Genomic DNA, 12,007 nt, shown 5'->3' with positions numbered 1-12,007 from the left:
CTTCAACAACGCGCGAGTTGATTTGCCATACATGTAGACTTAGAGTTTAAATGCATTGCTATTTTTTATCTCAAAATATGTATAGGCCTGTGGTATACACCACAGAATAATTGGTATCATGCAAACATCGTAACTCGGACAGTGCCCGCAAACCATACACCAGGAATCTATATAAATCAAACGCTCATCTTCATTTTGATGATCTTGTGAGGCTTGTATCCAATGACCTCGAACTCATCCTCCTTCCAGCCATCAACGACCGCGCTACCCCGGTCATCACGCTTAATGCGGAGCTCCGGGAACTCCGTTGGTTCCCGAACAAGCTGCTCATTAAGCGCATCGATGTGGTCAAGATAGACATGGGCATCACCCATAGTATGAATGAGAGTTCCGGGATGAAGATCCGCAGCGTGTGCAAGGATATGAGTGAGGAGAGCATATGATGCGATATTGAAAGGCACACCAAGACCCATATCACAAGAGCGCTGATAGAGCACGCAAGACAGTGTACCCTTCTCCGATGGACGGCCAGTCTTTTCATCGAGCTTCATACCAGGTGGGAACGAGACGTAAAATTGGGCGAACATATGGCACGGGGGCAGAGCCATCTTTTTCAGATCAGCGGGGTTCCACGCGCTCATAATGATGCGGCGATCGAAGGGGTTGTGAATGAGCTTGTGCACAACATCTTTGAGCTGGTCGACGCCCTGGCCGGTGTAATCCGCCTTGGCGTCGACGTACTCGGCGCCAAAGTGCCGCCACTGGAATCCGTACACGGGTCCTAGATCGCCTTCTTCACGGTGGCCGAGGCCGGATTTGTCCAGGAACTCGCGGCTTCCATTTCCGTCCCAGATCTTAATACCGGCCTCGGAGAGTGGGAGCGAGGAGGTGCATCCAGAGATAAACCAGAGTAGTTCGGCAAGCACGGCGCGTAGGAAGACTCGCTTCGTGGTGAGGAGGGGCAAGACGGGGATTGGCGCGCCGCCTTCTGGGTTCGGCTTCGAGAGAGAGAAGCGTAATTGGGGTGGTGCAAAAATTGATTGCGTGCCAGTGCCAGTGCGGTCGGGTCTGTGTTCGCCTTCGGAGAGGATTGTGCGTATCAAGTTGAGGTATTGGTGCTCTTCGTGCGAGGGGTCGTGTGGCGGCGAGGATGCCGCGGGGGCTGCGGCGACTTGATCTTGAGTCATGATGTAGCTCAAATTAGTGAGAGACGGAGTATCAGGGTTTCTGCTGGGATTTGATAGTAGAGAGACACTTAAAATGCCAAGTGGACAATGGAGAGAATCTCGGGGATCGGTGGATCGCGTCGACGCGACACGTGGTCACGTGCGCATCTCGTATTTTATAGTGCTCTAATCAACTTATTCAGGGAATTATCCAATCAACTTTTACTTCGCTATTATAGGTATTAATATGCGCTGGATTACGGAGTGCTTGGGTACGAGTTATTTACACGGAACAATGATATTCTTCCCTAAAGTATCAACATTGATACTGACGTATAGAACTCTTTAGAAGCCCATATAGTATAAGATTTCAACAAACTATTATAGGTACTTCTGACCTTTTACGATACATATTGCTACAAGAACAATAATAGGGAACTCATATCTTATTTTCGGTAGATATTTGATAGGGTGCGCTCTAATTTCAGTCAACCTAACACCGCTAAAATGGATGCACACGCTTTTTATAGTGTAAAGTGAATTCCTCGTTATCTCTTTCTTCAAGACACTTCCCGTCTGATCAAACCTAGTGATCACGCCGTCATGAATCTGCTAGCAAGTCCACTCCAACTCCCCGCAGAGCACCTACCGCCCACTCGGGGTACTTCGATTTATCGCCTCCATAGATGTCGGAGAAGAACTTGCGAAGGAAAGCCGGGTATTGGTCATCAATAATGGCCTGTCGGATTTTGCCCATCATGGTCAACATATAATGAACATTGTGGATGGTCAAACTATAGAAGTATTAGAACCGAAACAAGATATCGCGGTCAGTCCACACTTACAGATGAGCGCCGACGGTCTCTTTAGCTGTGATGTGGTGCATGTATGCTCGCGTGAGCCCGAGACCACCTTGATCAGTTGGACGACAGCAAGTGCAGGTACAGCCCTCCTCAACTGGACTGAAGTCATCGGCGAACGATTTATGGCTTAGTTTCAGTGTCCCAGAGGAGACGATGGCATCGCCGAAGCGCTGGTTGATGTTAGTGCAAGAACAAAACTGGAGGGGCTGTTGAGTCTTACCGCTGTCCGTGTTGGCCAAACACAGTCAAACATATCTGCACCGAGAGCCACTGCTACAACAATATCCTCGGGGTATCCCTATTTTTTGCGATCAGCCAAGGCAGAAGAAACAATTCAGTAAGACATACCACGCCCATAACATATCTGGGTTTATGCTCCGGGAGGATATCAGTGCATGTATCCACTCTTTGGTTGGTTAGCTCATTCAGTCTCCTTTTTGGCGAAAGTAGAGCCACATACACTTTGCAGAACTCCTCCTTCGCCTCTCCACCAGATAGACCTCCAATGGCGATTCCTGGGGTATCTCGCGCTACCATCTCTTCGCAGCATTGTTTTCGCAATTCGAGATCTAGACCACCCTGAATGATACAAAAGAGGTTTTGTCGCTCAGGGTATTTGTGCTCCTCGATGCACCGATCTAGCCACCGCACAGAGCGGTCCATAGCCTCCTTGATACGAGCATGATCTGGCGAAGTGGTTGCAATTACATCATCTAATTGCATGATAATATCAGATCCGATAGAGTTCTGGAGAGCAATGGAGTGTTCGGGAGTCAGTAACCTGGTAAAAAGTTAGCATTTCAGCCATTCGGCTACACAGTTTGCAGCGAAACCACCTACATTGGCGAGCCATCGTGCGGGCTAAGGAATCGCACTCCTTCCTCTGTGACAGTCGCCAACTGAAGAAGCGACACCATCTGGAAACTGAGTAGCAATATATCCGATTAGTAACATATCATCAATTCTGCAAAGGTGGTATATCTTACCCCCCACTATCGGTCAATAAATTCCGATCCCAGCCTTGTAACTTATGCGCTCCGCCCACTGCATCTAGCACTGCCTGACCGGGCTTCAGACCTAAGTGATATGTATTATTCAAGCACAGCATGCATCCCGTCTCTCGCAGCTGGTCGTATGTTAGGCCCTTTAGAGATGCCTGTGTCGCGACAGGCATGAAGATCGGAAGAGGCACTGAGCCATGAGGCAGGTGGAGGGTACTCGCGCGCGCCTTAGTTGTCTATGGTACCATAGCACGCATCAGATATGTGTTACAGTAGGTTTTAAGTGGCGGTCATGCCACAAGGACGTACCGAGCATTTGGCGTGACGATCAAAGGTTAATGCGGAGGGCATAGAGTTGCGGGCGGGAGCGGCGGTTGACATATTTGCGATGGATATGGATAGAGTCGAATATGATGTTCTAGCAGGGCGCCTGGCTAGCAGACGGTGGCATAGCATGGGGAGGGGTTAAGTGTTTGCGATGCGATCAGGAACACTTTTATCTGATAAGATGTTTGTCTGGTTTGCATCTAGGTTTTGCTTTTATACAACGCGCTCTACGCAAAATATATAATTTTTATGTCTTTGACCTTATTTGTATACTTGAAGTCCCTCAATGCTCTATTTCAATGTTGGGAATTTTGTCGGCTTGAGGCTCAACAATGCCATTGGTGAATCCTGCTGCCCTCGGAGAGAACTACATAACCCATACATAACCTACATACTGATTACAAAAAGATCATTCCCATAATTGGAATGCTAATAATAGCCTTGATTCTCGCTACCGATGCTCCTTGTCTTGACTCCTTTTGACATCGACCGCAATCGTCCTCGTCCTTGAGATCTCGATATGGAGATCCAGGGAAACCCCAATTCAGGGGAAATAAGAGACGATAACCAGATGATACCTAAATATGCACAAAGCATCCTTTTAGACCAAGTTACTAACATTGCAAACCCTAGCTCAAGTCCCGAAAATATGTACCCTCAATACCCCAACGTGAGGCGTCGGAAGAATGCCGAGTCGCCCTAGTGCGGGGGACAAAAGCCCGGGGAAGCTAAATCACACGGGGAAAAAAAGCAAGCGAAAAAAAACACACTGCAGCCTCCCTAATTTTTTTTCCTGACATACCTCTTCTGTGTGCCTGGGAAACATCTTGTCAACATGGCAACCGAAAAATACATGCACGATGTTGAACAAGCTTCAGAGGTATCTTTCCCCCTTTCCCCTTGTTATAGATACTGGTGTTCGAGCTTAAGACTGACAGTAGCGCAGCTTGCCAGCCCAGATGTTGTCGATGATGCTCTCAACGCACGCGAAAAGGCGTTGGTCTGGAGACAAGACCTACGCATCATCCCCTTGTGCGCTGCAATTTACTTGCTTTGTTATCTCGATCGCTCTAATATCGGTATGTTTTCGGCCCACAATGTCGGATAGACTTGAAGCTAAAATATCTAGGCAATGCCAAAATTTTGAATGCGGATACTCACAATGATCTCCTTTCTGAGACTAATATGACTCCATATCAGTACACGTGAGTCGCAAATATTGATTAAGCACGAGAATCCAAAGCGCTGACGTACAGAAGAATTGCACTCATGGTATTCTTGATCGCCTATGCACTGTTCGAAGTTCCATCAAACTACTTCCTGAAGAAGCTCCGCCCAAGTGTATGTCTAAACCAACCCGAACGCATCATCCATTCCCAATTATTACAATTCCACTAACAAACACCAGCGCTGGATCGCCTTCCTCATGATCTCCTGGGGTGCAACAACAATGGGTCTCGGTGGCGTACACAACTACGCGCAGGTAACGGGACTCCGATTCCTCCTCGGCGTAATGGAAGCTGGCCTCTTTCCCGGCTTCGTATACTACCTTACATTCTGGTACCGCAATTCCGAGCGATCGATCCGTGTAGCTCTGATCCTTGCCTCGGCAACACTTGCTGGAGCATTTGGTGGTGCTATTGCCTTTGGTGTGGGCCATATGAATGGCGCTCATGGCCTTTCTGCTTGGAGGTGGCTGTTTATTATTGAGGGGGCCCCATCGTGCGCGTCCGCTGTTCTGGTCTGGTTCTTGTTGCCAGATTACCCAGAGACTGCCAATTGGCTTACTGCCGAGGAGAAGGAGCTTGCTGCGCAGAGATTGAGTTTGGAAGGATCTAAGGGTTCTGATCATGCTATGTCTTGGGAGGATGCTAAGGCTACGCTGACTGATTGGAGATTGTATGCTCATTATGCGGTATGCTTTTGCGCCCTTTTTTTACTGTCGATTTCTGAAAACTAATCAGCCAAAAAGGTATACTTCGGCATCTCAACACCATTCTCGAGTCTTTCTCTTTTCACGCCTGCCATTACTGCTGGTCTGGGATACTCTGATCTCCGCGCTCAGCTGATGACCGTGCCTCCGTACGCGGTAGCCTATGTCGTGACTATAGCTGTGGCCTGGTCTGCGGACTATTTCAACAGGTAAATTGTTTTCAATTATAAAGCATACCCAATCACTAACCTAAAATTTCAGCCGTGGTCTTCATTCCGCTATATTCTCTTTCATCGGGGCAATTGGCTTCCTCGCCTCCGCAGTTCTCCCCGCTAGTGCATATCTAGTAAGTTAGCCAATCATCCCAGGTGGGCACAAGCCAATGAACTAACCCAAACGGCAGAGCCGCTACGGATGCCTCATAGTCGCGGCCAGCGGTGCCTTCGCCTGCATCCCACCTCTACTAGGCTGGTTATCCTCTAATATCAGCTCAACAGCCGGTGCAGGACTCGCGATCGCACTCAACATATCGTTTGGTGCCCCAGGCCAGATCGTCGGCGTCTGGATCTACAAGAGTGACGAAGCAAAGATTGGCTACCCAACCGGCCATTGGACAAATGCAGCATTGCTTTTCTTTGTGGCAGCCGGCTGCATTCTATTGAGGCTCTACTACGGGTGGCGCAATCGCCGCGGAGACGGGGCAAGAGATGGAAAGTCTTTCGCGTATTAGATTGGTAGGACTGGGTAATTGTGGAGAGAGATGACAGGACTCGGTTTACGAGCTACAGGGTGTACATGTCGTATACGAAGTTGGTACTGCATGCATCTGAGCCATAGAATAGATAGATTACTGATAATTAATTTTAATGAAAGATTAAGATTTTTCGACAATTTGTACAGAGTATAAAGTACGTACAGCAACATTATAGCTCAGCTCTGCTATCTAATACACAGGGTAAAGTGCAAAATTTAAACTGTACTGTCCCCTTGTCTGGGTTTAAAAATTTGAATCGTATTCTAGATCCGCATGAACCTTACATATATTACATATTGTAGTCAATAATCATCGCAGCCATTCAATCAATGGGGGAAAAAATGCAGGCCCTCTCAATCCCAGACCTAGCACCCGCCACCGCCACCACCTCCACTCGCTCCTGCGGCTATAATTGAAGCAGTAGCAGTGCTTTGGTATGCGCGACGCTTCTTTTTCTTCTTATGTGCTGCGTTATCCTTGTTGTATGTGTACTGGCTGTGGGTACCGTGGCCGTAGTATGCGCGTCGCGTGGGTGGAGAGTCATATACCTCCTCTCTGCGCGATGAGCCAAAACACATGGTGATATTTGGGTGGAAGCAATTTGTTTGAAAATGAGGCAGGTAGCAGCTTTATGATTCTTTGGATCGCTGAATATTTTGGTGGACGTGCGTGGGTTGAGGTAAATTGTGGTTGGGTCGGCTATGGCGATGGAATAATCAATTATATATATTATTCCAACACTAAGTCTTCGATTTCTGCCTGGCATTGAAAAGATTTTGCGTCTCAGGCAGCTGGATTTCCCTTTGTCGAATAACGTTGATCAAAATAGTTACCGCCCGAGCAAGGCGGAGTATCGTGATGGCGACCTGTATTGTACAATATACTTTGTATAGCGGATCGACATTGAATTTCCGTCGGAAAGCACCATATCAAGCAGTCTTGGCGATCAGTCCTCAGGGGGGTTGTATACTGTACAGTTATAAATGGCTATATACCGAGCATAGTGCTAGCCCTAATTACCGAGAAGGCTTATTCTTAGATACTATCGTCGAGTTCATCTGAGGTTCAGCAATGAGTTGGTTAAAATAGACAATTAAAGTTGTTAGCTATTAAAGTTCAGCGTTCCATGGTTCAGTCAAAAGTAACCTTGGAACCAAAACGTCCAAACGTCGACAACGTCGAGTCTTCAACGTTACCTAGGTACTTTTGTAGAAATAGAAATACTTCTGCTATTATTGATAATTTGTTTTCAATACGTGTTTGATTCATCTCACCCCAAGAGATAACATCGGTCATTTGGAATGCTGCCCAACTCGCTATGCATCGGAAATTAATGTTTGGCTAGACACATGGCCAACGCTGTGCTACCCGCGGATGTGTAATTTCGGACGGGAGGCCAATGCGGCAAGAACCCGCAATGATCAACAGTACCTCGAACGAGGGTAAACATGTACGACGCTCTTTTATAATAGATGAGTCTGTCCCAGCCAGGTGGTCATGGATCATCTCCATCAGTATACCAGTAATTAGTAAAAAAATGCAAGAAAAAGGCAGAATCCAATCGTAAAATCCCTGTCGATAGATATTCTGTAATCGTATAATAAGAAAAAAAAGGAGAACAATTTGATAGAAACCAAACCCTGACCATTACAGTCCCAAGTCCAGTACTATCCATATATAATACCAACGTAATAGATAGCCCCAGTCCAGTTCCGTGTCCAAACTTCCAAAATCCAACACACCCCAACAAGAGACGAAGAAACTCCCTCTGTCAGGCGCATATACCCGGTCTGAACCAAGAAAAGATAAAACAAAGCAAAACGTATCGAATAAGCAGACAGAACGTAAACCGAACCCAAAAGCCAAATTCTAGACAAGTAGATGCCCGGTAAATGAAAAGTATTTGTCCCATTTTTATCCTGCAACTCCTCCTCGTGATCTTTTGTTCCAAGTTGCTTCCATCGCCACATTTGCCATGTCGCATCGCGCTTGAGATAAGAACGAGTCGCTTTGTATCCGCGGTAGCACAGACACACGTATGCATTCATAGCTCCAGGAAGTATCATCTATTCAAAATGCCACCTTAGACTTTTCGACAATGCCACAAAGTAGAATTGCCATCTGAACTGTGCAGCAGGGAGTACCGATTGAAAATCGTCCCGGGTATGACATCGAATCCACTCGAGCATGACAAGTCATATGTTCTCGAAAGGACAAACAGTAGTCACTTGACACAATGCATGAGACCCGAGCCCCTCGCCTCTCATCAAGTGGCAGTAAGCACCCGGCCCAATTCCAGGCTTTGTCTCAAGGCAGACAGCGCAGCAAGAGGAGAGACAAATCAAAAGCTGAAGACGACCTGTATGAGCCCCAGTCGGGGGGAAACAGAAACAGTAATTGGCCGCAGAAAAGTGTATGTGGGATCCTTTTACAAAGGAATACATATATGCATTCCCAGAGAACACGTATGTGGGGGACGCCGAAAAGGGCCAGAGGGAGTCTGACTCGCGCTGCATCACACGAGGCCTGACGACATCCAGACACCGTATCATGTACTTGAGCCGTCGGGATCTGGGGTGTGTGTCACGACTGGTATTGAGGTTTCACAAATGCGAAACAAGGTAGTGACCTGCATTTGAAAGTGGTCATCCGAGACAGGGATGGTGGATGGGGCATCTTTCTTTTTTTTTAATTATTTGTCCGTCTTGCTGGTGCCAGAAATCATCCCACCATAGCCCATGACATAGACTCTGCACTGTGCCGAGCCATCGTGCGTAGGACTTGCAGAAATTAGGAAGATGTAGTTGTCGATGAGGGATAGTGCGTGCATCAGCGGGACTCGGGGAGAAAAGGGTGTCGAGACGAGAAAGAGGTGGGAGAAGAGGAGTGCGGTGAAGGGGCTATGTTTTTTTTTCCCTGCAGTCAGAAACGCAAGTGAGAGAGCAAAGCGACAACAAAGGTATGGGTTTTGCATCGGATAGGACTTGTGGATCCCCCGGGGGCCCTTCACAGGTGGAAACGGAAACCAAACCAGAACAAGCACCCACCCACACAAGGAAATGAAAAGCAACAGAGTTCAGAATTAACATCAGAATGAAGAACCAGAAAATTTGATAAAAACACAAGAAGGGAAGAGAATGCCACCCAAGACTAGTAGGAAATATTTGAAATGAGAATACGATCAGAAGCCACCAGCTCCGCGACCATAGCCGGACGACGTTGCCTGCGGGAACAGTTGACCCTGATAGACAGTAGCAGCCCGAGGCTGCTGATTCAGGGCCTTGAGGGCAACCTCGGCGGCGTCCTCTTTGGCATTGTTGATAAACTGACCGTCATACCAGTAACGAGCGGCGATATTCTGGCCCTGGACGGTGACGGTGCTGGACCAAGCCGTACGACCTCCTGCAATTCCGAGATAAATGTAATTAGCTTTCTGCTGTCAAAGGCTCGGGAACTAAAAGTCGGTGTACAAGTGAAGGGGGGCCATTTTTCTGTGTCTTTTTCTGCAAGACTCCACTCCTTCCTGCAATTCCCACACACAAGACACACAGCGGTGGACAGAGACATGCTGTGTATGTATGTATTGGACCGGGGAATAAGAGAGAAAATAAAATAATCTGGTGCAGCATGGGAAGACGACGGATGGAGACTAAAGAGGAGGATTGGAAATCGGGTAAGTACCTCGCCGATCGGAGACAATGTTGAAGACAGGAGGAGATAGCTTGGTGCGTGTGCAATGATCTGGAGACGATTAGTCGAGTACTCTTGTCATTTGGGAGGAATTTTGGGGCAGCTGAGGTTTGATCACACATGCCACTGACTTACCCTGAAGCTGATCCTGCCAGCTGGGCCGGCTGCCAACACTATTTCCTTGGGGGCTGGTAGTATACGACATTGTTGCTTCGTAGAGAGATGAGATAGTGTGGGAGAACTGCTAAGCTTTGCAATTGAAGTGGTATGAAGTGGGATTGAAGGTGGGGAGGATATTAGTCCACTGATAGTGTTTAATAACCCAATTGAAGATGAATATCAAAGAGAAAAGAAGTCGAGCTTCAAGGGGAAACCACAAAATATAAAAGGAAGAACTGGATCAGATGAGCTCAATTGGACCCGTTTGGAATCTCTAGAGATCTTCTTAAATGTATTTTTCAATCTTTCAAACGACGACATGGGGAGCGGGGAGCCATATAAACAGTGGGCCATATCTTCAAGGCCAGGGAAATAACACCCCGTTGGTTTTCAGCTTCTTTTTTTTTTTTTTTTTTTCTTGTATTTCTTTTTAGTATTTTCTGTATTTCTTTTTTTTTTCGGATTTTTTTAATTAAATTCTTTCACCCCCTGGGAACAAACAGGAGCCTAACCGTCAAACCTAACGGAGGGGGGCTTATGCATGTCGATGTGGACATGGCACAGCGTCAGCCAAATCCCCTCCCTTATCCACCAGTAAAGGAACGTAGTAGAAAGAGTATGCGGATCATTTTGAGGCTGCAACCTGGAACGGCCCGGCGCACGCCGACTAAGCAAAAAACAGCCCTTGAAGAAACGCTAGACAGCACGTAAAGGTTATGGAAGGAAGAGGGGCAACCCGGATGTTCCCAAGTTAGTTCCCGCTCTATGATAGACTGGGAGATATTTACTTCTCCTACCCATATATGACACCTTTTTCGGGAGAAACTTGGACTTGGATTGGATGGGAAAAGTGAACAACTCAGAGAACCCCACGTTGGGTGTTTTTTTCTTTTTGGATTTGCATGAGGTATTCAGTTTGTATTTTTCTTTCTTTCTTTTTCTTTCCTTTATTTTGCTCTCTCGCCTCACTTGAGCACAAGTACGTTAGGGTAATAAAATAAAAAAAACGAAAACGAAAAGCATTATCATCTCCCGGGATTAGTTTGCGCATGGACTTGAACCGTATCGGCGGAACGGCGGGCTTCTGGAACAACCATGAGGGACTGCATGAGGGGTAGAGAACTGTGGGTGATCTCTGCCCAAAAAGCGGAGCCTATGGCCACAGCGTCAGTGTCATAGCTTTTATTGTTTAATTGTTTTTCGGGAGCATGTGGAGGGTGTGGAGGGTGTGGAGGATGCCTGAAATGTAGATTCAACTCCCAAGTTGGGCCGCATTGGAAAGTGTTGCCAGCTCATCATGATGGATGAGATCATGACTATTTTGGAGAAGTCGACTTTCACACATTGACTAGGAAAGACTTGCTGGGCACCTCTAAAGCCACAAACCGGGCCGCCCTGCATGAACAATTGATGTCGGGCCCAGGATCAACCGAAGAGGGAAAGCAAAAAAAAAAAAAAAAAAAAAAAAAAAGACAAAGCGAGGGAATGAGGCGACATGGGTGGCATTTCCGCCGGAGAAACGTCAGAAAGCCGTCAGGAGGGCATATGTTGCAGAGATCTCGAACAAAGATACGGCCAAGAACCCCCTGGTTTATTTTCATGATGTCGGCTAGTCCCGTCGGGTTAACCGCCTGATGTGCAGAGAGAAAGGGAATTATCAACATTTCATTATTGTCCAAAGACAATTCAAATCTCCCAGTCGGAATGGATGTTTTAGCAAAGTGTTGGGCATGCATGCAGAGTTGACAATATCTTCAACCATGGTTCTCAGTAATGCGGCTACATTGAAACACGTAGAGAAACAGCCGATGGTCGACAGAGGACTAGGCCAGCACATTGTAGGGCGTCTAAAATGAAAATGAAATGAGGGGCTTGCCCCGCACCCAATCTTGATCTGTTAAACTTATGCTGCGCAGTAGACTACATAAGTACACTATCGGTACCTACAGTAGTAGACATAGATACTCCAGTCTAAGAATATATACTATGGCTTGTTCTATAAGGCAGCAAGGCCAAGGGTGTTCTTTGGGCTGTCGCGCTAAAAACAAAAAGATTCATTCAGAACCAATCGATCATAAGCCCTAAACAATGACAGTTCTTCATACACTAGTCCA

At 47.0% G+C, this 12,007-nt stretch overlaps 6 protein-coding genes across 6 annotated transcripts; 1 reads left to right on the top strand and 5 right to left on the bottom strand.

The window, feature by feature from the left end:
* Positions 1-176: 176 nt before the first annotated feature.
* N7517_005798 (thymidylate synthase) lies at positions 177-1,187 on the bottom strand (the record flags this gene model as incomplete). The annotated part of the gene is made up of 1 exon (XM_056723528.1): positions 177-1,187. The coding sequence occupies one exon, from the start codon at positions 1,185-1,187 to the stop codon at positions 177-179; it is 1,011 nt and encodes a 336-aa protein (XP_056579778.1).
* Positions 1,188-1,767: 580 nt separating this feature from the next.
* Positions 1,768-3,486, bottom strand: N7517_005797 (tRNA-ribosyltransferase family protein; the record flags this gene model as incomplete). The annotated part of the gene is made up of 7 exons (XM_056723527.1): positions 1,768-1,960; positions 2,012-2,199; positions 2,250-2,327; positions 2,378-2,810; positions 2,870-2,953; positions 3,016-3,266; positions 3,340-3,486. The coding sequence occupies 7 exons, from the start codon at positions 3,484-3,486 to the stop codon at positions 1,768-1,770; spliced, it is 1,374 nt and encodes a 457-aa protein (XP_056579777.1).
* Positions 3,487-4,192: 706 nt separating this feature from the next.
* On the top strand, positions 4,193-6,020 carry N7517_005796 (uncharacterized protein; the record flags this gene model as incomplete). Its single annotated transcript, XM_056723526.1, has 8 exons — positions 4,193-4,237; positions 4,304-4,436; positions 4,487-4,562; positions 4,617-4,698; positions 4,766-5,272; positions 5,330-5,499; positions 5,552-5,636; positions 5,694-6,020. The coding sequence occupies 8 exons, from the start codon at positions 4,193-4,195 to the stop codon at positions 6,018-6,020; spliced, it is 1,425 nt and encodes a 474-aa protein (XP_056579776.1).
* Positions 6,021-6,409: 389 nt separating this feature from the next.
* N7517_005795 (uncharacterized protein) lies at positions 6,410-6,622 on the bottom strand (the record flags this gene model as incomplete). The annotated part of the gene is made up of 1 exon (XM_056723525.1): positions 6,410-6,622. The coding sequence occupies one exon, from the start codon at positions 6,620-6,622 to the stop codon at positions 6,410-6,412; it is 213 nt and encodes a 70-aa protein (XP_056579775.1).
* A 2,114-nt stretch (positions 6,623-8,736) lies between these two features.
* On the bottom strand, positions 8,737-9,133 carry N7517_005794 (uncharacterized protein; the record flags this gene model as incomplete). The annotated part of the gene is made up of 2 exons (XM_056723524.1): positions 8,737-9,048; positions 9,092-9,133. 2 exons carry the CDS (start codon positions 9,131-9,133, stop codon positions 8,737-8,739), a joined length of 354 nt encoding a protein of 117 aa, XP_056579774.1.
* A 92-nt stretch (positions 9,134-9,225) lies between these two features.
* Positions 9,226-9,939, bottom strand: N7517_005793 (uncharacterized protein; the record flags this gene model as incomplete). The annotated part of the gene is made up of 3 exons (XM_056723523.1): positions 9,226-9,446; positions 9,726-9,785; positions 9,870-9,939. 3 exons carry the CDS (start codon positions 9,937-9,939, stop codon positions 9,226-9,228), a joined length of 351 nt encoding a protein of 116 aa, XP_056579773.1.
* Between the last annotated feature and the right edge of the window lie 2,068 nt (positions 9,940-12,007).

The sequence above is a fragment of the Penicillium concentricum genome, assembly GCF_028827145.1.
Source record: "Penicillium concentricum strain IBT 3081 chromosome Unknown utg000002l_segment0_segment0, whole genome shotgun sequence".
In the NCBI taxonomy this organism is placed as follows: Eukaryota; Fungi; Ascomycota; class Eurotiomycetes; order Eurotiales; family Aspergillaceae; genus Penicillium; species Penicillium concentricum.
Note: the sequence above shows the minus strand (reverse complement) of the source record. Positions and strands in the feature narration are given on the sequence as shown.